This window comes from Rhinopithecus bieti, unplaced genomic scaffold (assembly GCF_001698545.2).
Source record: "Rhinopithecus bieti isolate Rb0 unplaced genomic scaffold, ASM169854v2 scaffold_27010, whole genome shotgun sequence".
Lineage (NCBI taxonomy): Eukaryota > Metazoa > Chordata > Mammalia > Primates > Cercopithecidae > Rhinopithecus > Rhinopithecus bieti.
The window spans coordinates 2,890,986-2,914,518 of record NW_016812757.1 but is presented as its reverse complement, the minus strand read 5'-3'; the positions used below and the strand labels follow the sequence as shown (position 1 = coordinate 2,914,518).

General features: G+C 48.9%; 1 protein-coding gene across 2 annotated transcripts in view; it reads right to left on the bottom strand.

Moving 5' to 3' along the window:
- The window catches only part of RNF144A (ring finger protein 144A), a 124,329-nt gene that overhangs the window by 4,931 nt on the left and 95,865 nt on the right, over positions 1–23,533 (bottom strand). For both annotated transcript variants that reach the window (XM_017896624.1, XM_017896625.1), the window contains 5 exons: positions 23,403–23,507; positions 23,191–23,251; positions 17,303–17,510; positions 13,360–13,507; positions 7,659–7,748 (listed from right to left, as the gene is read on the bottom strand). In XM_017896624.1, coding sequence (XP_017752113.1) covers positions 7,659–7,748; positions 13,360–13,507; positions 17,303–17,510; positions 23,191–23,251; positions 23,403–23,507 — 612 coding nt within the window. The remainder of the gene's footprint in view (positions 1–7,658; positions 7,749–13,359; positions 13,508–17,302; positions 17,511–23,190; positions 23,252–23,402; positions 23,508–23,533) is intronic.

The window sequence follows — 23,533 nt, the reverse complement described above, 5'->3', positions numbered from 1 at the left end:
AGTCAGGCAGCATGGCTGGTCAAAGAGGCACAGAGCCTGCTTTCCAGCCAGCCTCGCCATTCGCAGAATCCCAACCCAGGCACGCAGCCTGCAGAACTGAGACCGAAGACAGGGCTAGACCGCCACCTGGTGTTCAGTGTGACCAGTAAATGCAAGCACCAGCACATGGTTCTCATTCCAACTCAGCCTTCACTTCTCCCTGGGTCTGTTTTCTCATCTATAAAATAAACAATGGAAGTAAAAGACCTTAATGGGTCATTATCAGCCCTAAAATATGAGACTCTACTAAAGCGTCCCAGATGTGTGGAAGAAAGTATACCTCGACTGAGATTTCTCCTGAAAATCAAAACCAACACACAGAGGTACGTGCATGCATTTATAAACTAGACTGCATTTAATAAATTATGTCACATTGCATTTATACATTAGACTGTGCTAATGCTGGGATCCATGCTTGCTGCCCCGTTGGCTACGTTCATTTGTCTGAACAACATTTCGACGGTGGAATTACCCAGTGTGAATTCAGGTCGTGCTTTACTGAAATCATGTGCACGCTGATATGCAGAATGCAGACAACATGCAGTAAGCTCTACCTTATTTGAAGGGCAATTTTGAGCAACCTCGACTACCTGGCACACAACTGTCAGTCTCGAAGGAGCCACACATTCTTTGCAGTCAAAATCATGCCAAAATCCTGGACCAAATGATCACATTCTCGGCCAATCACACACCATCTTCGCTTTTCACTCGGTCTACCTCGTGTTGAAATCTGCCTGCTGTTTGAGAAGTTGGTCACCCAGCGTATTGCCAATGGGTGACAGGCAGATGCAGGTGTTGCCAGAGTTATGCAGCCAGCAGTGAAAAAATGAGACAGGAAGCAAACATCACAAAACAGAGTCACTCTGTGTGTATGTGTGCTGTGGATGTGTGTCAGATACTTGCTCGGAGAAGGCAGACGGATGGGGAAACAGTTTCAGGCTCCAGAGAGAATCTGTACAGTACAGCTTCGTTCGTACTGGCAAACCCTAAGATTTAAAGGAACAGTTACCCCTTTCCATGAAGTTTCTTAGCTGTATGCCACCTAAAGCCAGAACACCCTTTCTGCAAACCATTGTAAGTTCCCATGCACAGCCCGGCACCTCTCATAATAAATGTCCGACCCAGATTCATGGGATGAGCCAGTTGAAAATAAACTGACCATGTTCTGAACGGTTTCCCCCAGAGAATTCTTCTACAAACCATATTCAAGGGCTTGGAAAAACAAAGCCAAAATCTGAGATCTGGTAGGTGAATGGAACACTATTAAGTCACTGAAACTAGGTACCTGAAGGTGGCACAGACAAGTTCGGAATCACGGTATCATATTTGATCCCTGGATTATAATCCAGACTGATTTTCTCATTTCACAGATGCAAAATCTATACCCAAAAAGCTATTCCAGAGGTCCAATATTTGTTTAAAACAGACAGAGCTCAGCAACCTGGTGTAAGTACAAGAGATATATCGTGCATATTTCACTGATCTCAGCGGGAAATACCCTTAGAACAGTCACTGCATGTGGCTTCCAGGACAGAAGCATTTCTGGAAGGAACGCCTGGCCCTTCAGCTCAGTCTCTGAAACTATCACTTTGTGCCCCTCCACGGATGCGTGTGAACACAGAAGATCAGTTATTAGCTGGCTTTAGTAAATGCCATCCTATGACTAAAACTGAGCTCTTTATCAGAGGCGGACTGGGGTAAAGCAAGTTTCCTTTCACTTCTCAGAAGAGAAGGAAGAGCTGGTTTGGGCTAAGATTCTCCCTTGTCAGATGCTGATGTCCCAAGGAAGTAAGGTTACTCCAGTGAAAATGAAACGCTCCTCCACATGATGGCTGATTCTGGGATAGTGCTGGAAAAAGGCCGGCAAGCACTTCATGCAGTCGTGTGTACAGCGAATGCACAGGAGGGCAGATGGACAGGGCACAGGTGTGGCTCACAGCACCCACGCTCACTCCAGCAACTGCACAGTCAGTTCCACGTGAGGCATCTGCCCACCCTGCAGCCTTCGCGGCCACTCTGCTGGTTCTCATGCTCGTTTGCTTCAACAGAAGACTCTGCTATACTGAATAAAAAATGTATCACTTGGGATGAAACAAAGTGTACAATAACTTGGTGCAACAACGACAATTCTTCCTTTACAGCACTTGTTCCAAAGGTCCATTTGACAAGAGTGCCAGGTAAGATACAGGTGGCATACAAAACCTCTGCTCCCATAAAAATAATGAAAGCAGCCTGCAATCTCAAGGAGACACGTTGGATTTCCCCCAAATCTCTTAGAATAATCTTACTGAGCTGAAGCATCTACAGGCAGGAAGAACTGAGGAGAAGGAACCTTTCCAGATGACCCTGAACGTTGCAGGAATCACAGGACACTGAACTCAGGGCATGTTCTGAGTGCTCTTGAGGTGTGAGTTGAGCAAGCCCCTGTGTGACAGAGAAATGTTTCCCAGGGAACCTATGAAACCCAACTCAGGCAAGAAGTTCCAAACCACGGCAGGGTCAGTGACAGAGGGTGGCCCAGCTGACCCATTTGTAGGATGGTAAAACAATTTGGTGGGTCAAGATGACGACTTTAGCCAAAAGAGCAGAACAGAAAATGCAGGAGCACAGAGTGGGTAAGTCATGTCGATGTGGGTGTGCGCAGGGATCTATAGGGTTTACAGGGTACCACGCCTGGTACATGTCTCCCTGGGGGCTACGATCAAGTAAGATTCCAAAGACGCTGCTCAGCACGTGCTGTGGTCTGGGCTGGTTAGAGACAGGTAACGAGAGAAGCAGGAGCTGGAGCAGAGCCTTAAAAACGGATGGGAGGGATATAGATTGACAGGGAGAAGGAACACAACAGGGAAAGAGAGAGACACAGGAGTGGAGAAGGCAGAACAGCCTGAGCAGGGCTCCTCCGAGGCCACAAGGCTGGCAGATTCTGCTTTGTAGAGATGAAGATGACAAGGGAGGCCAAATGTGGAGGACCAAGGGTGTCAGCAGAAGTCTTCAGGTTATGCCCCGTCTGAGCATTTAATTCTGCTGTTCTAAAACCTTCTGTGGCTCCCTAGTGCCACACAGACTTAAGTCTACAGCATGACACCACATCCTCTCCAAGTCCAATCACTACTCTGCCCCTGACTTCCCATCAGCTGTACTCCCGAAGGCTTCCCAGCCAGCCCCGCAGTGTCCTATTCTGTGCCTCTGCTCACACTTGTCCTCTCCTCCTTCAAAGCACTTTCAGCAACATACAGTATTTAGGACCTTTATGGTCTGATTTAGGTGCCACTCATTTCATACTATTTTTCTTGAATATTCCAGCTTGCTGAATTATCAACAAGAAATAATTCTTGGCTTCTCACGTCTCACCCTGCCTTGCGATCTTCCGAGATTCCCACAGCCTGGCACGTGCACGTGCCACAAAGGCACCTGGTGCTGCCCGGTTTCCTTCCCAGCACTGCACTTGGCAGCGTGCTCAGTGCCGTAGCAGCCCGGAGGAAGGACAGGGTAAGGGAGATGCCAGAAGCCCAAAAACAGGCAGGAGGTGGCAGAAGCGAGCTCTTTACATGGACTCGTTTCCAAAAGGCAGACAGAGAAGAGTCCGAGCAAAGCCAGGGCTCCTAAGGAGGGTGGGCGTCCACTCAAACGCTGCATGCTGTCGCTTGCTGCACCTTGGCACTCCTGCCTGCTCTGCTTCCCCAAACACTATTGCTCCAGGTCCCACTGCACTTTTGTAAACTGGAACTTTTTTTTTTTTTTTTTTTTTTGAGGCAGAGTCTTGCTCTGTTGCCCAGGCTGGAGTGCAGTGGCACGATCTTGGATCACTGCAACCTCCGCCTTCAAAGAAAGGAAGAACTGTTAGGTGTCATTAGAGAGGGGGTATTACTCCTGTCCCTCCCTAAGAGAAACAAAAAAAGTTCTTCCTGTCTTTGAATGGGGACGAACAAGCTCCAAGTCATCCACTTCCACCTTCTCCTCACCAGGAGCAGAATCAGAAACTAAAGCAGCTGTCATGGTCCTGGGACAGGGACACAGCAACCCTGAGCTCCCTGCCCGGCCCCGGTGAAGTTCTCCACATGTAGAAAGCTGCTGAAGGCATGACGACCACTGGCCCCATGGAGAGGACTGCGAGTCAACACCCACCGCCAAATGGGTCATTCACGATTTTGCCCGTGCACTACTTCCAAGGATCATTGTGTCCCAGGCACAAGACTGGTGCCAAAGAGGTTACAAAGACGAGCAAAACAGGTCTCTGCTCTCAAGAGCACTTCTTTGTATCCTAAGAGATAAGACACAGATGAGCACTGGGTTATGGCCAGAGTAGGGTGGGCCATGTGGGAGGGAGGGCTTCTTGCATGACAATCAGGCACAAGTGACCTCACGGAGGAGGTCACACCTGGATTGGGCCACAGAGAGGGCTGGAATGTGGATGTGCAGAGCTGGGCAGGAACAGGAGAAGCAGAGGAAGACAGTGATGAAGACCAAGGTGGCAGCAACAGCCGGGGCAAAGCAGAGAGGCAGGGAGAGCACGGGCGCTGCAGGTCTAAGAAGTTCAGAGTGAGCCTGGAGGAGCAGGGAAGATGTGGCCGCCAAGACCCGTGCTCAGGCTGTTCCAGGTACTCAGAGCACTGGGCCTTTGGCAGCTCCTGGGCACGATGGCGTGAGGATATCCGACTGCCCGCCCCAGCTGAGGCCCCAGCCAGCAGCCAGATCAAGCACCAGAAGCATGGGGTGCGGGCCTGCACGGGCTCCTGCCCGGCTTCAGAGCTGCCCCAGCTGACGCCACCTGAGCCGCACGTGGGCTGCCTTGGCTGAGCCCTGTTCACACCGCAGATTCCAGAGCAAAATACATGTGAGGATGGTCAGCCTGTGTATGTGAGAGGCTTAGCATCCAGCAACAGCCAGCCAGGGTCCCTGTGGAAAACACTTGCTCTCACCCCGGAACTCACCTTCTCTACAGGGAAACTGCCAGAGTTGGGAAATGATTTCCAAGTTCTCACCAAGCTGTGACTCGGTTTCTGCCAACATGCACACAACAGCATCCACTCACACGGTGGCTGTGCAAATGCCGGCCACTCTGAGTCAGCACCCAGTCAACCCCTACCTACAGCCCAGGGCAAACCAAGTGCAGAGGAGGAACGCAGTCTCGTGGCAGTTTCTGTGCTGTGTGGGGAGGTGGGCATAGGTGTCGTCATGGGTGGAATCGTATCCTCCCAAAACAGTATGTTGAAGTTCTAGCCCCTAGTATCTCAGAATGTGACCTTCTTTGGAAACAAGGTATCTGCAGATGCAATCAAGTTACCACGAGGTGATTAGCACGGGCCTCAATCCCATATGCTGATGTCCTGAGACAAAGCGGGGATTTGGACACTGATGGAAGACGAGGTGAAGACGCACAGGGAAGAGGCAGCCGGAGGAAGACGGAGGATTGCAGCGACTCATTGAGCTGTCCAGGAGTGCCATAGATGGCTGGCAAACCACAGAAGCTGGAGGAGGCCAGGAGGGACTTTCCTGCAGGTTTCAGACCAGGCAGGGCCCTGCTGACACCTTGATTTCAGAATTCTGACCTCCAGGACTGAGCCAATACGTTTCTGCTGTTCTGAGCCACCCAGCCTGTAGTGCTTTGTCACAGCAGCCAGAGCAGATCTGGAAGGGGTGTGGATTCAAGCCATGCAAGGCCAAGTGCAGAGAAAACAGCCGGAGGAGCTCAAACCTACCCTCTAGACCAGAGGGCAGTACGCCATGGCCCTCGGGTCACATCAGCTTCATCATCTGTTTCGTTTTGTTTATCCATACAGCTTTACTGGGACCTAATTCCCGTACCACGCAATTCAGATATTTAAAGTACACACTCAATGGTTTCCAGTGTGTTCACAGAGTTACGCAACCATCGCCACAGTCACTTCCACCTGCTTGTGTAAACAGTGTCACTGGAACACAGCCAAGGTAACTCACTGACGTACTGTCGGCTGCTTCTGTGCTGCCAGGTGGAGTTGACAGTTGCAGCAGAGACCTACGGCCTGCGAGGCCGAGCATGCTCAGCATCTGCTCTTTGATGGGAGGCGTGTCTTATCCCCGCTGCGGACGCCCACACGCTTTGCCACGTGGTCGGCATTTAAGGCTATGCAGGAAGTGCCCTTGTAGGTGGACCTTTCCCTCGTCCTGGCAACTGCCGAGACTGAGCCTCTCCATCTTTTAGATGAGACTTGACACACCTGCCTCGGAGGCTCTCCTGAGAAATGTCGTGAAGGAGTCACAGACTTGAGCCCTTCACGCCTGGAGAAGCAGGCAGGAGCAGCAGCCAACATGCCTCCTGCTGGTAATCCCTCAGCAGCTTCCTACAAACCCAGCACAAGATCCAGGGTTGCTCTGTGGCCTGCCAAGCCCTAAAAGGGTCTATCCCTGTCATCATCTCTGACCACCTCCCCATCACATCACCTCTAGCTGATTTATTAGGTTCTGTGTGCTTGCTGGTTTATCATCTCTGTCCCTAAACAGAACGTAGGCTCCGTAGAAGGACGTATCTGTCTCATGCACCACTGTATCTCCAGCTCCTAGAGCAGTACCCAGCACACAGTAGGCGATAAATATGTGCTGAAAGCACAAGTTAATATTAAGCAACACGAGGGTCCTTTAACAACTCCAAAGGCGGCACAGGCATTACCACCTAGGGCCAGGGTCCCCAACCCCTGGGCCATGGACTGGCAGTGGTCTGTGGCCTGTTAGGAACCAGGGTGCACAGCAGGAGTGAGCGGTGGGGGGTGGGCGGAGCAAATGAGCAAACCTTCATCTGTATTTACAGCTGCTCCCATCGCTACGTTACCACCTGAGCTCCACCTCCTGTCAGATCAGCGGCAGCAATAGATTCTCATGGGAGCACAAACCCTGTTGCGAACTGCTGATGCGAGGGATCTAGGTTGCACGTTTCTTATATGAGAATCTAATGCCTGATGATCTGTCCCTGTCTCCCATCACCCCCAGATGGGACCATCTAGTTACAGGAAAGGAAGCTCAGGGCTCCCACTGATTCCACATGATGGTGAGTTGTAGAATTGTTTCATCATATATTACAATGTAATCATGCCATACAGAAAATGCACAATAAATGCAACGTGGTGAATCGTCCCCAATCCGTCCCCCTGCCCAGTCTGTGGAAAAACTGCCTTCCACGAAGTGAGTCCCTGGTGCCAAAAAGGTTGGGGACCACTGACCTAGGAATTTTTCCACTCCTTCCTTGTTATCCATTCCTGTTACTCCCTTGCTTATCTCAGGGCCTCAAGAGAAAGCTCTTTGTTAAGTGCTAGGCAAGGATTACCTAAACATGGTCGGTAGATCATGACCAAGGCCATGAATCCCGTGCAAGCAATCTGAAGTCTGATGCTGAAGGCCCATCAGACAATGAATGTGATGCACATTGACACTAACTTTGGGCCAGGGCTTCCATAAGGATAACCCTATACCAGCAAAAACCCAGTAGGAACCACATCTACTAGCTCTTTCTATCCAGGAGATCTTTGTCCTATAGGCAAGTCTGGAAACACTACAGATACACACACACACACACACACACACACACACACACACACACACAGTCTCTCTCTGTCTGAGATCAAAGTTCTAGGTGAATCACCTCCTACCTGTGTCCGATGCCAGATCACAGACGCTCGGGAGTGGCCCAGCTTGTTCCGGCAGGGTCCCTTATCATAGTGTATCAGAAGGAAATCATCCTGTGAGGAGCAGAGACAGAGACGGCGTGAACGAGCGGTCCCTGCTCAGTTCGGCGTGTATCACGGCCATTGATGTATTTCTTCTCCTATGCTCACGATAAGTGGAGACATGAGGGAGGTGACACAGGGAAGGGCGCGCACCCGGGAACACCTGGCCACAGCCACTGCAGGCCCAGGCTGCTCCTCCCCAGGGCCTCCCTTCATCACCCAGTAGCCCTGGACAGCACAGCTTCGGGCTCTAGAGGGAGCTTTGGAGCAGACTTCAGGCCCAGCCCAAAGAAGGGCCTCCCCCGCACACTGGGTGGCTTCTGAGCTTGTGGGAAAGCAGGGATCTCATGGGGACACAAGGCTACTGAACACGCAGGTCACGGTTGCTCCAAAGAGCTCCTGCTGGCCCCGGCTGTGTGTAATTCCACCAGAGTCCCTCTGCCCTGGCATCTTCCTGCTGCAGTGACAGGGCTATTCCCGGGATTGGATGATTTTCTTTGTTGCTGGCCCATCCCCCTCCGTCGGGTCGGGCTTCTCACCTAGAAAGTGCTTTCTCTCCACTCAGGCCACTTGATTTCCCTCATGATTCAAGATCCAGCCCGGGGAGTGCTTTCTATCTGCATCTTCTCAGACCATCCTGAGTGGGCAGTGGCCCTCTGCATGCCTGGGGACGCCTCCCTCCAGGCGTCCTCCACCCCACCTCCATCTCCTGGAGCTGGGACCCTCACACAAGTTGGTCTCTCTAACTGTGTTCCTCAGCTCAGCGCTTGCCACCCAGATCTCAACAACTACCCACTGGCATGAGGGGAACGGCATGTCTATACCGAGCCCTCTGCACCTCCAGGACCAGGAGGCGCCGTTTTCCATCCTGATCAGTGAAGGAAATGGTGAGGCACATGGCACCAGGGAGGGGCAAGGCTGCTGATTCATTTAATGAAGCTGTAAAACGACAGCTGCTTTTTCAGAAAAGAGCAAATAAACACAGGGCCCAATGTGCCTCAGGGAACAGGAAGTCACTCTTCCAAAAAACAGGAGGAGCAGGACAGGGGTCACGGCCTTCTGCTCCTTTCAATCAACTCTGGTAAGATGGTTTGGGGGACGCATCCGGCCTTCCTCTCCTTGTGGGGAGGACACCATATTTGAGTTTGCTGATTTGTGGGGTCAAGCCTCCTGGTGTCTGAATGTACAGTGAATGGAGGGCCATCAAATCCTGGCTGTTACAGGTGCAGTAGCAGGAGGCGTTGGCTGGGGCCTGGGGTCCCAGCTACCACTGTCCACCTCGCTTCTGTACTTAGACGCCTCATCTGTGAGAGGAAGGGCAGGAACACGCAAACACAAAGTCACTTCTGGCCACACCTTTCTCTTCTACGATGCTATTTCTGCCCACCTCCATCACTGTGAGCTTTCTCCTCCTTGAACTCTTAACCGAAATTTCCTTTGTGCTGATGTGAATTCACACAGCACTGAGATGAGCTCATTCTCCATTTGTGCGCCTCCATTTTCCAGACTGCCTCTCGCCATGTCTGGCACTGTGGGCTCTTTAAACGTTTTTGAATTTAAACGTTTCTAAAACGCAACTTAAACATTTCCGAAACTCAAACCAAATCCTGTGTACTACCCAGTGGAGAAGTGGTTACTGACCCCTGCCAGCAGACACGGACCAGCCCGGCTGCATATCCGAGTCACCTGGGCAGCTTTTGGAAGCTGAGGATTCTGACTCCAAGGTCTGAGGCAGGGCCCAGTCCTCAAGCTCCCTAAGTGATTCTGATCCATCCTATCCTTGGGAAGCACAGGCCTCTGCGGGGGCCAGGCCCCTGATCTTGGTACACAGGGGCCGTCGTCTGGGCCTCACCTTATCTTTCCAGCATCTCTGGCCAGGCCACGTATGAGTTCACATCCTCCTTCATCGTGCCCAGGTCTTTGGTGGTAACCTGGCTCAGCACATTCTGTCCTCCCTGGTGAACAAACTCACTCAGCCTTCAAGTCCTCAACTACCCTGTGGCCCCGAGACCCAGTAACCTCCTGACTCCTCCTTGGGGCCAACAGGGACTTTATACCCTTAGCCATGCAGCCTCCTTCACGGCCATGTGTCCGGATCATGCCTTACGGGGCTCGTCTGGGAGATGACAAGCTCCTCAACGTCAAGAACTTCACCCCCCATCCCCACCCCCGCCCCGCCCTCATCTCACCAGACCCACACGGGGTCCAACGGAGCAGAGTTGCTGACACGCAGTCAAGATTTCATGAACAAAACGGATGCTTATTTAAAAAGCACTTTTCTTATCCCCTGATAAAAGCACTCAAATATGGTTTTACAATATAGAAATGATTGACTTGTGATTTTTAATTTACTGAGGAAGCCCTGGGGCTTAACAATCCCAGGAGCAGCAGGAACGTGGATCTATTTCTGTGGCAGGGAACACTTTCCCCCTATTGTTCAGGGAGAAGTTCCATTCAGCTCCAGCGTGGGATGAAACGATGGTGCATGCTCCGGGAAGCTGCAATCAGGGAGAGGGCTGGTGAAAGAGCAAATGCCCCAGAGCAATTCTAGCACCTTCAGCTTTAAAATGTCCGCTCGAACTCTGCCTTGACACAGCCTGATCTAACACAAAGATGTGGTTTTTAGAGTTTGGAAGATCAGGGCTGGTTCCCTTCCTTACTAGTTTGAGAAAGATAAACCTCTCTGGCCTTCCTCATTCCAACTCACTGAAATACTGTGTGTGTTAAGGGAAGCAGGTATCCAGAGCAAATTGTATAATGCTGATCTGGAACAATCACCTCAATAAACATTAACTATCTACTGCCAAAAAATACATAAAAGAAAGAAACTGCACATGTCCCTTTCTACAGTAGATAGCAAACGCTGGGCCAGCAGTGATCGCTGAGAAGCAGTGAGGATTCAAGGGGAGATGGGCTCAGCCAGGAGCAGATGAGGAGAGGGAAGCAGGGGAGGAGACGGAGTAAGGACCACGACGGGGAGGAGGCGGTCTGAAATATTCATAACTCCTGGATGTCTGCATGTGCCAGAAAGCACGCTTGGGGGAAACAGGAGAGAACGGCTCCGTGGAAAGCCCTCCTCTCTCCTCTGAGTGCTCTTGGCTAGCTTCAGGCAGTGCATTTACGTGCTTGTCCTAAATCACTGGTAATGTCTTTGGTAAAGGGCTCCAATAGCAGACTCCCTTTCCTTCACATCCGCTTCCTCTGGCCACAGGGTCATTTTTCATCCTGTACAAAGAAAACATAGGAAACCCTGCACGGCCGTGAGGATGACGCCTCTGATGGAGGCAAAGTGCAGCCTGGTTCCTCTCCATCAACAAGAGGCGGAACCTGCTTTAGGGTGGAGCTGGACAGGGAGGGCCTTCCTCAGGGACTAGAGCAGAGAAGATACACTTCTGTGCTGGAAGGAGAAAAACAGCAGCTTCCCTCCTCGTCCCTGTCACTTGGTCCAGGCAGCCTGAGGAAACCAAACTTCTGTCAGTCCATTTCTAATGCAGCTCCTAAATGATCCATCCGCAAGGGGTTCTGTGACAAGGTGCAGGAAAACTGACATTTCACTTTCTTCCTTCTTTAAGGAAAGTTAAAAGAATAATAAATTGTGGGCCAGATATTACATATGATATCATAACTCAATGATCAGTTTTCCAAAAAAAACTGGAATACAGTAAAATGCAAAAATAAATAAATAAATAAATAAGACCTTGAAGGCCCTAAAAAGTTTGGCGAGGCTTCAGATGTCACTCCACAAATCCCCTTGAGGACCTGAGATAAAAAAAACTCATCTTGTCACGCGGATCCATTAAGCTTGCCTAGGAAGTAAAAATGAAGCCTCAGGATAGAAGATGGTGATATTTTAGGTTTGGTCAGCCACATCAGGTTCTACTATTAATTCAGCAATTTAAAGTTCATAAAGAGACAACAGGCCTTTCAAAGGAACAATTCCAAAAGCAGCAATCTAATTTTTTAAGGTAGCCTTTATATTACGGACCTGGTATCATACGTAATATTCCATCTCAAAGAGACACTCATTTTCTTCTAGACAAATCTCTCAGCCTGTGCTTCATTCTACTTTGCCCACTGGTCTGAACCACTTCTCCTTCACCTTGGAAGCCAGAGGTAACCCATCTCAGCCACTGGGTGCCACGTTGAACTGCTCTGAGATAGCCCCATGGTATGAACGCGTGCCCAGAAACGCTAGTAAAAAAGAACAGTCTCTGGACAGAAGAACTGCTAACATGGGAAGCATGGACTTGCTCTGACTGCCACACACTCCCATAACCCGCTTTATTTGAATGAGACCTGAATGGCTTAATACTATTATTGGATGGACTGGATACATTCATCCTTGCTGTGCAGAACAGACATAAATATATCCCTTCGTGACACACGACTTCATTTGCTTGGACTGTCCTAGCTACAATGGTTTCAATAGATAAGTAGGTCTGCTATTTAATTATAGTTTTATTTATTTATTTTTATTTTTTGAGATAGAGTCTTGCTCTGTTGCCCAGGCTGGAGTGCAGTGGTGCCATCTCAGCTCACTGCAACCTTAGCCTCCCAGGTTCAAGCAATTCTTGTGCCTCAGTCTCCCATGTAGCTGGGACTACAGGTGCATGCCACCATTGTATTTTTAGTAGAAACAGGATTTCACCATGTTGCCGAGGCTGGTCTCGAACTCCTGACCTCAGGTGATCTGACCACCCAGGCCTCCCAAAGTGCTAGGAATGCAGGCGTGAGCCACCATGCCCTGCCTAATTATAGTTCCTTTAAAAGTATGCACCAATAAACTCTTCTAAAACTAAAATCATAGCTTCATCATTTTGGCAAGATGCCCACGCCCTAATATGGGCAAGGAAGGAGAATGAGAAGTGAAATAGCAGTAACCTGTGCATCCGGCCTCAAAGCTCCAGAAAAGCGTGGGCCTGGGAGGCTGTGCCTTCTTGTCAGGGACATGGCTCTTATAGGCATACGCAGAGTGGTGTGTCTGAGACACATTCAAGCAGAGCACATGTGGGAGAAGGTTGCCATATGAAGCTAGAACTCCCATTCTGCCAGAGAGCAAAGGGTTTGCATGTTTTCCTGCCCTGTGGATGACATGAGTGTCAAGGAAGTCTTAAAACTGGCCCCAAGCACAATAGCTCCCCAGCCCCTGCTTCTGTCTGTCCTCACTATCCTGAACACCAGGAAGAAACCCTGATAAAGAACCCAGGAGCCAAATCTGGTGTACCCTGATTTTGGATTTCCAGCCCCCAGAACCATGAGAAATAAACATCTGTCATTTAACCTGCCTCATCTATGATATTATGTCACAGCAGCCCAAACTGACAATGACAGTCCCCGCTTAGACAAAATCTATGATCCTAAAACCCCTTTAAATCCCAGGCTGGATCCTGAACCTCCATGAAGTGTTTCGGCCCCAGAACTATACAAGTCACAAAGGCTTCGGTCACTGTGGCGCTCATGAGTCAATGTTTTCCCAAACCCAGGAGAAACACCAAACAGTGTTCCTTCGCTGTTCCACAGGAGTAAGCACCAAGCTCTTTAGGAAATAGCTGGTCTAGTTTTCTCCTTCCAAATCTAAACGTCAAAGCTAAATGCGCAAGGTGAAATTGAAAGCCGTACTCACGTCCAGAGACTCCAGGCAGTACCAGCAGAAGGCGTGCTTGCAGTTCTTGCACATCATCTGGGCGCAGCCTTCGTCTCGCTCGATGTAGACCCTGCACTTGGGGCAGCGCTTGATGGGCGCATCATCCTCTTCCATTTTGAACGCAGCACTGTGGGAGAAACGCCGTGAGGACCCTGCACAGACAGATCCCACGGGAGACCCAGGAGCACCGGCTATGCTGGAAGCATCAGCTCCACTTCACAGACGGAGTTCTCTTGGTATTAGATGAAAAAAAAAAAAACAAAAAACAAAAAACAAAGAAACGGAAACTCCAGAAAAAAAAATTAACCAAAACACTGTGAATCAGCCAATTTCAGTTAGGAAAAATTAAAAAAAAAAAAAAAAAACGAGCAACATCAACACGTATCTAAATTTAGAGATATATGTATATAGACAAAAGAAAATACAGTAAAAGGCTTATTATAACGGAGGTATCTGAATAATCGTGTTAAGGTCAGTGTCTGCTTAGTCACAGAGCTACTTTCCAAAGGGTTGATATAAATTGTATGTACTTTGCTGTTAAAAGAAAAATAAATAAGTGTTGCAAATGCACACACATAAACACACACTGTTTACTTGGATAGCTCCACCTGGCTCTTCTTACAAAATTGTTTTCCTCAGAAGTTGGCTAGGTCTGCAGGGTTAGCACAAAGGGCTTTAAGTTGAGGTCAGGGTTGGCTCTGCTACAAACTAGCTGTGAAGCAACTCTCCAAGCCCTGGTTTTCTCATCAGTGTGACCGTGAGAAAAGATTCCGTGTGACAAGAGCACAGTGCAGGGCTGCAGCTTTTATGAAGTGCTTGATAAGGGGCAGCAGTAGTTCAATGTGGCTAAGAAAAATAACACAGACATTAGGTATGACTCACCTCATGCTGTTAATTTTTAAAAGATGGGTAAGAACATTCATAAAAGCATCTGAAGGAATAAATGATAAACTGTTAAGAGAAGTGATCGCTGATTATGGGGGTGCATTGGCTATACTGTTGAACTCGCTAACTTAAACCAACATCAGCAGGAGAAAATGCATCCCTCCTTTGCAGTGAGCAGCTTTTTCAGAATTTAACACACCTGTGAGTATATATTCACTGAAGTTGAGCAAATTCTGGCATTCTGAGTGCATTCTGGCTGAAGGATCTCTCACAAGCTTCCTAGTCAATATGAGCATTCAATGTAGTGTCACTTTAGTATGATCTGTCTGATGATTGGCAGTGAACAATCCTCCACTTGGGGTGCACATTCCAACTGAACGTGACTGTTTGGTCCATTAGTAGAAGGCAACAGAGTAAGAAATAATGAGAGAAGCAGTATGTCCTCCTAATTAAGAGCACAGAGTCTTGAGACAGACAGATTCTAGCTGTGCTATTTATGCCTTACGTGTCTCAGTTTCCTCGTCTGCAAAACAGATGAATAAGGCTAATAGCATCCATCTCTACAGGCTGTCGTGAGAATTACAGAGGTTGCACATGTTAAGCGCAGAAGCCAGCACGTAAGTACCAGGCACTCGATAAACAGTACTTATTATTAAGAACTGTTACTGAAAGATAACACAATGGTCCCGAGCTCAAATGCTTCCAATTTAAAAGCTAACTGCAGACCAACCTGGCCACGCAGAATGTGATAAAGAATGAACTAAGGTTGCTGCGAGGAGCAAATGAGACAGCATACGTGCAAATGTTTCCAGAGGGATCCAGCACACAGTCAGCTCCGAGCAAACGGTAGCCCTGGCCTCCTTCTGAGAATGACTTTGATTTTGCAAAAAGCTGGAAGTCATGAGACACCAAATCTGGTGATCAAGGTTGGTTTTCAGGTTAGATAACGTTGTTTTGGTTTGAAAGCCAGGTGTCACCTTAAAGCTAAGAAACCAGTTTTCTCATGTGACTCACAAGATGATTTTGAAAGAAACGGCAGGAACACCGTGTACAGTGTCTCCTGGGGAGACATTTCAAAATGAAAACAGTTAAAATATGCAAGTTCTGGTGTACTGTGCTCTGCATAAAATTTTGCATGATATAGACAATAGCTTTCAAATATTTCCTAGTATCTGAGTTGGATTTAAAATTATTACTAATAACATTTACTGTAAACTCATTATAAATGCAGACAAGAGTTTTGACAGTTTAATCACAATCCACATGTGGCCCAGCATCTTGAAGGGGCGGGCAGGTGATGCTAAATGAGTGAAGTGGTCAAGGGGCTGGATAAAAACATGGTGTGAGGAGAAGATTTAACCAAAAAAAAAAAAAAAAAAAAACTCTCCAATACAAAACTAGCTGAGTGTCTTCTCACTTATAAACGGCAGCTGATAGGCAGCCTCAGTTCCAGGGGGACAAGAAGGAGAGTGAGGACTATGGGGCTTTGGCCCGGGAGGTGCCTGAGGCACGGGCCGCTGCTCTGCTGCGCTGGCTGCCAGCATGCGGAGGCAGGCTCGGAGAGGCTCAGGATTCAGATTTCCCAGAGAAGCCAGAAATTCCAGTTTTTATGTGGCATCTTCTGATTTTTAAATTTCCACAAAATGGGATTTCTGAATTTTGATTTAGATCGTCTTTGGAGAATAATTTAAATGAGACTAGAATGTCACAGATAAAGAAAACAAAGTCATCAGGCTCCAAACACTCACCAGCCTCCATCTAAAGTTTTGAAGCCTCTAAGATGCCAAGTACAAGTGAAGTATAAGTACAAGTGGTTTGTGCTTGCAGCTGCCTGCCTGATGTAGGCTGCTCAGAAAGGCACAGGCCTGTGCGTCAGGAGCTCAACCTGATGGCAGAATCGGCCCTGTCGATGGAAGAACTCCAATCCAATTATGTCCAGGGTTGTAATCAATGCAGACAGTCTCAGGCGGAACACAGAGGGTGGAGGCCCCAACCCTGTCCTGGGAACTGGGAAGCTTGATAAAGGGATGTGATCTCCACCTGAAGTGTGGCAGGAGCCCCCAGGGAAAGGAGGAGGGCGGAGCAGGGCGCTCCAGACACAGGAAGAGAGGTTTGCCCGGAAGGAGACCAGGGGTGTGTGGCAGGGACCCTGAGAGGGTCTGGGGCTAGAACAGGGCACAGGGGTCACGTGGAAAGGAACGGGAGTTGTGGACAGTGGAATGGGAAGAGGGGCACACAGGGAGCAGCTGGTGAGCACACTGCTGGGGAGGGGTGCTCCCACCAGCACAGGGTGTGCTGGGGAGGGGAGCACACAGGGAGCAGCTGGTGAGCACACTGCTGGGGAGCACACTGCTGGGGGAACAGCTGGGGAGGGTGGTGGGCAGAGTGGCAGCTCCTCTATGAGGATCCTGGACTCAACAGGAACAGGGTCAAGTGTCGAGTGGAACCATGTGACCTCGCAGATTTTGTAGGACAAAAAGACCTGGATATGATCAACTTCCTATGCATCAACCTACAAAATGTCAAGGTACAGGGCACAGTGTGTAGCATCCTCCTGGGCAAACAGCCCAACTATGGCTGCAGGGGAGGCTGCCACCAGGGAGTGTCTTCCCATCCCCCTCCGGACAGTATTTATGACCGGTGCACCCTACTCCTGTTCTTGTTCCTGTATCCCCATTTCAGATCACCTTCAACACAGTGAAGTCTTGGAGAAACTTCAGGTACTGCAGGACTTACAACCCTTAGAAGTCACAAACCATGCATGCATTTGTCATTCTAGCCAAGCCGTGTTAAGTGTGGTTCTCACACACCTTTCTATTTCCAGGGTCTCACACAGTGCCTGGTACATAGTTCTCAAAAATAAATAGACATACAAATAATGACAGGCTTGAATGAGGCTCAAGAGGTACAGTGTGTGTTAGGGTTGACTGAGCCACAGCCACTTACACTGTAACAGCACTTTTAGGAAGAAACATGCCTGCCTGCTTCTCCTGGCCCACAGCCCATGCCTTTGTGGCAGATTGTGTACAAAGACTACCTGGTCTCCCCGGGAAGGAAGGTGATCGGCATGGTCTCCGGGCAGCCTTGGCCAGGGTGCCAGCTGGCTTTGCAGGTGGAACAGAATTCCATATGGCAGGCTTTGCACTGCACTGGCTGGGGGGTCTGCAGCCCCACGTCCTGGAGCTGACACACAGCCTGGCAGGTGGACGCTGGGCACCAAGTCCGACAGGGATCAAACAGCACCTCTGGTATAGGGAGACAAAATGGGCAAATCAAACTTAAGCCAGAGGGTCATGTGGGCTATAGAGGAAGGAGCCCCTCAGTGCACGGACAGGGAGGAACACGTCCAGGTAATACAGCCAGCACCACCAGCCCCAACCGAAGCACTGCCCAAGTCACCCTTCCACCTCCACCTCCCAACTTCTCCCTTCATGCAATAGACCTCCAGACACCCCAGGCATCCCTCAGGAATGCTGCTCCTGTCCCTGGAATGCCCTTGGAGCCCTGGGTCAGCCCTGCTTGCCTCTGGGACTCAGCTCACAGCTCAAAGGCCTCCACATTCTGGAAAGCTTGTCCCACCTGCCTGTCAGGTTTCTCGGAGCCACGCACATCGTGCTAGCTCATCTGCCTCCCCTAAGGGACAGCTTTCTGCAGCCGGGCCCCTGATGGCCCCGTGTTGGGCACACAACCAGCACCAGGAAAATGCTGCTAGAAGACGGAAAGGAAGAGGGAAGAAGATGGCTGGATTATTCTTCTAACCAAACGGTTCACCTGCCTAAGATGGCCTCCCCTTCTCAAATCCAAGCCATGAGTTAACTGCGGAGCGAAACCAACCCTTCAAGGGCCAGATTTTCTCTCTGAATCACAGCGCACATTTCTAAGAGCCCAATCTTAATGGAATTGGCCAAGAAGCTTATTGCTAAAAACAGGACACCTTGACACATCTATTTCTTCACATCCTTGTCCAAAAATTGCATTTCTTTATATTATTGGCTGTCCTTTGTAAGGAGACTGGTTGTTCATTTCATCTTCCCTCTTGTCCAGCATGACGCCGAATTCTCGATGAGGGGCCACCCCAGGGAGAAGGAAGGCTCTGCCAGAAAGCTCTCCGAGGCCAGTGCAATGGGGGCTATTTCCAAAGGCGTTCTGGTAGGCCACTGGTTTCTAAGTTTTCAGCGGGGCTCTTCTTGGGAAGTAGTCATCTGTCGGGACAACTGAGTTTCAGAGACGACTTGATAGGCGATGACAAGTCCTTGCAAATGTCTGGGCCCTGTGACTGGCAGCCGGGCAGCTCCCGCTCACCTGCATCACACATGGGATTCCTACTCACTGGAATCCACAACAGGCTGGCACCTCGCGTGGACCAGGACTTCACCTACACGCATTGCCATGGGACCAGCAGCAAATTAATGACAAATCACCAGCTGGGTGTCCTGACGGTGCACACGCATATGTACGTGTAAGGCTCTGTGTGTTTACATGTTCCCCAAATACACGGGGAAGCCAGATTCAGCTCTCTAGAAACCATCTTGTGTAGGGTCTAGCTTTGAAATAATCTAGTTATCTAATCCAGGGGCTGGCAAACTTCCTCTGTAGAGGGTGGGATAGTCATCATACAAGTCGAGGACCAAGTTGTTTCTGGGTTTCTGTAGTAACTACTGGGCTTTGATGTTGCAGCACAAAAGCAGACACAGTGACCTGGAAATGAATGTTCTAGCAAAACTTGACAGCAGCAGGCCACTGGCTGGACTGGATTTGGCCCACTGGCCATGACGGGCTGACCCTTGATCTCATCTGGCTGCCCCCTGCCTTTTTTTTTAAAGCGTGAATTAATCAACAGCACAAAAACTGTCTGAATGTTAGGGGTGGTAGATTAAGAAGAACTTGATAATAATGAGGAACGCTGGCGGTCAGGAACATGTGCTCTACTCTAATTATCTTCATTAGAATAATCTAAAATCCCCAGGGTGCTCCTCATATTGAGTGAATGGACACAATTAGCTCTTCTCTTACTTGTTGATAGTTTCTGCATTTGCTTTCCTAAGAATGTTCCTAGCTGTCAGTTCTGACAAGGTGGCTTTTTGAGAAAATGTAGTTGTTGTCTGTGGGTCACCTGTGTGGGGGCAGATGTCTGGGGCTCCCCTGAGCTGAGGGTCCACAGCAAAGCAAGGAGGGGGTGCACATGCCGGCCTGGGGCACTGAGCGCCACACTGAGCAGTGAAGAAGAAACGCCAAAGGCTAAAGGCAGCTGGCCTGGGTCACGCTCCCATCCCGTACCTGCGGTGCCTCCAACAACTCTCTGCCTGCCGTCTGTGCATGCTGTGGGGTGAGCCCAGCTTTGTCCCTGATGAGATAGGAGGCCCGTGTCTGCCCAGCCCTGCAGGAGGGTGCAAGTGCTCTGTGCACTAAACAATACACTGCGCGCGAAGAGAAATCCTCACCCACTCTTTGCTCTCCGCCCGGTATAGCTTTGGGGCTAGACCCAGAAGGGCAGTGCTGCCTGCTAGGGACCCTTCTGTCCCACTGTTGTCCCCACCTGTCCTGTGCGGTGAGGAGCTTCTGACGTCAGCAAGGAGCAGATGTCCCAAAGCTGGGTCTCGGTCTCTTCATGCACATGATGGTCATGAACCACCTCCTGCCCACCCGCCTGGCTCAAGAGTGGGAGATGCTATTATGCGCCCCCATCACGAAAGGCCCCCCAGGACAGCACGCAGGGGAGACCTGGCTAAGGTTTCCGTGGGAACGATTTAAATCTTATTAGTTTTGTCCTCACAGAGCTGTGACTTGGCACTGCCTGTCCTCACACGGACATATTCCTCCTCATCGAATAGGTCAGGGACAAATGGCTGCTCAGACTGCCGACTGCAAACGTGCTTCCTGTGCTGCCAGGGCGCGTCGCACCCTGTGAACATGGCCCCAGGCTCAGGTGTAGATGTCTATTAACATTCTGCATTATCCTCCTCATCATCCTCCCCAATCTACATACGTGTGTGTATGAGACATATTTTCAAACAGAGCAAATAATATATTTTTGGCACACCAGAGGAAACTAATGTTAACTCTTATCTCCCAGAGTGTATTCATCGCAGATTAATGAAGCAGGTCTCTAAGAACTCCCTGCTTAAAAACGCCTAAGACTTTTTAAAAAGGTGGCTTTCCTTTTAAAACAGTTTCCTTTCAGAAGCACATGACAGATGACAGTGCACCCAGCATGCCCTCTCATCCCTGCACTTACTACCCTGCCCGGCCGGGCTGGTGCCTGGCGCGGGGCTGGGATGCTGGGTTTGATCCTACTGTGAGATGGTAACATTTTCAGGTGTTGGCTCTAGTCGGGCCTGGGCCTGATTACAGGTGGATAACCCATTGTATTATTTAATCTCTCTGAGCTTTGTTTTAGAAAAACAAAACAAAACAATACATAGTGAGATTTAACGTCAGCATTCACTTGGCCAGGCACTGGGCTGGCAGTGGGACGTAGGCATGAGGACCCACAGTCCTGTCTCTGGGACGGCTGAGCCTCCAGACAGAGGAACGTGCGCAGGAACTCCCTTAGCACAGCACCGCTGGGTCTCAGAGGGGCATGGGCGTCAAGTGTGGCATGGAGAGAGGGGTCCACGCAGTGAGAGGCATCCACACCCCCTCACTCAAGAATCTGTCCCTACCCAGACTCTGGAGTGAGCCAGTTGTGAGGAGGTGCTCAGAATGAAAACTCAGCTTCCTGGCCCCCTTCCCTGGCTTCCTGCTTGCTCCAGAAGGGGAGACATTGACACTAAATGCAATGTCTCCTCTGTTATATCAGAGGAGACACTCTAAGACTAAATGCAGACAGTGTGCGCAACATGACCTAACCATAGAACTTTCTGGTAACTAAACGTTTTCAGAAAATCATTGAACTGTCTCAGTTTTCTTCCAGAGCATCCTCTACTGACTAGATTTTAGAGGCACAGAGAAATCAAAATTTGCTTTCTGATCTTGTCTCCAAACTCTTTCAAGGTGTTGGCTATAATCCATAGCTATATTTTAGCTCTGACATTCTAACATTTTATCTAGACAGGTCTTTTATTGTATTAAGTCTGAATACTTTAAAAAAATACTTTTAACATAATGTTAGTAAAATGGTTTAAAGTGAGAGGTTTGAGAGATTTTTTTTAACGGAAGCCAAGTTGGCTTCATGTTTATGCAAAAGGAAAAAAGATTTTTTGACTAAGCCAAAGTACTAAAGAAATAACAGTTAAAATTATTAGGTTGGAAAATGTACCCAGCTGCATTTTTAAATTAAATTCAATGTCATAGAAAGTTCATATTCTTGTAACGCAAACAACAGCCAGTTTCTGTCAAGATTCTCTCTGGAAAATATTCTCAGAAGAGCCTGAAAGTCTCAGAAATCCAAATTAATCCATTTTATTGCTCTACATACTGACTTTTGTACCAAATGACATTATATTAAAGCTATAAACTGCCCTAAAGCAAATGATATACGACACTTAAATAAACACACTCTTGAAAACAAATGGCAATGCCATGAAAAATCCTGTTTGAGTCTTTTTTAAGTGGGCTACATATTTTTTTTCTTTCTTATTTTTTTTAAAGACAGGGTCTCGGTATGTTGCCCAAGCTGGACTTGAACTCCTGAGTAGCTGAGACTGTAGGTACATGCCACTGGGCCCAGCTATCTCTAGCATTTCTTTTAAAAAGCAAAAATATACAAACAGCAGGTCTCTGCATGCAGCTAAACTGGAGTCTCTGGATATTGTCCTCTGGTCTCGTCTCCTCTGCTGTCCACTCCCCACCTGGCCATGCTTTCATGTAAGCCCATCCTCCAGGGCTGTGTCTCAGTAGTGAGACCCTGTTCAGGTCAAGAACCCGAGAATCCGTGCAGGGAGAGGGAGAGCAGATGCCAGCAATCCAAACTCAGAATCCGTCTGCAGGGTCCTCACGATGATGTTCTGCATAAGGAGTGTCGCCTGCACACAACTGTCACTCTGCTCTTTAGCAGACGAGCCCGGGGCCCAAAATAGATATGAAAACAAAGCCAAATAGCGTCCACAGACCCTTTACAGTTTCGTTGTATGAGTCCGGAGTACTTCAGAGAGTAGAGCTAAAGACCTCTCCTGGACATCCCACATGGCTTAATGCTTTGCAATAGGATCCTGAGAATCATATTCTGCTCTGTGCGCACCTGCCACACTGCTCTCCCAGAGGACCCTGGGTCTGCATCAGGCCTGCTCCAGCCAGGAGGGCTATGCAGGGCCCAGTGGAGAGCGCATGACGAAGGGTCATGGGATGTGGTCCCAAAGCACCCACTATATTTAGAAATCAGGGCAAGTCAGTTAGCCTCTCTGGGGAGCCGTTTATTAGATAATGACAAATTAGCTTTGCAGAGTTGTTGTGTCACTTACTGGGATAAGGGACTTGATTATTCATTTAGCACCTACTATCTAGGCCTGTGTCCAGTGGTGAGTAAGTGCAGACAGGACACCTACCATTGGACTGTTGTTACGACGGGGGTTACTGTAATTTCTGCTATGCCTACCCTCATGACTTCCCTCTGTGACTTTGCATTTTTTAAATTCTGGGCCAGCCCAAGAGTTTAACCCTCAAACTCTTAGCCTTAAGCTGGCTGAAATCTAATATCTCATGAGAGCCATCATCTTTAAACCTCCCCCAGGAGCCTATAAATCCCTATAAACAAATTGTGTTCCATAAATTCTTCCTGCTACCAAATAGATCACTAGACAAGGTCTTCAAACTGTGAGCTGTTCAGAGAATCCAGAATGTCAGCTTAATTTCAGAAGTTTAGTTTACATCAACTTTTTAACTCCTATCAACTGCTGTATAACCATATCTACCAAAAGAACTCCCCACAAAATTATCCACATCCATACATTACAGGAAGCACAACTGGCAGACATATCAGGGACCTACCTCTTTCAAATTGTAGCTTTTTATATCTTTGCATAATTTCAGCTGCAACCATGCACTCAATCTAAGGGAAAAAAATGCAAACAAGAAAGATAACAAGCTGAGGGCTACAATACAATGCAATGTACACCCAAACAAAACCCACGTTATTCTGACAAGTTCAGCTGTGCACGCTAGAGCACATCAAACAGCCCAGTCTGTTCAATTGCACGTGCCTCGTTCTCCTGTAGGTGGCCCTGTTTAGGGCAGGCAGCATCTGGGCAGCTAATGGCGGTTTCTAATCCTTCTTTGATCAAGAGCTCAACATACTGTTTCAGGCACTGAAAGAAAAACAGAGAAGGGTCTA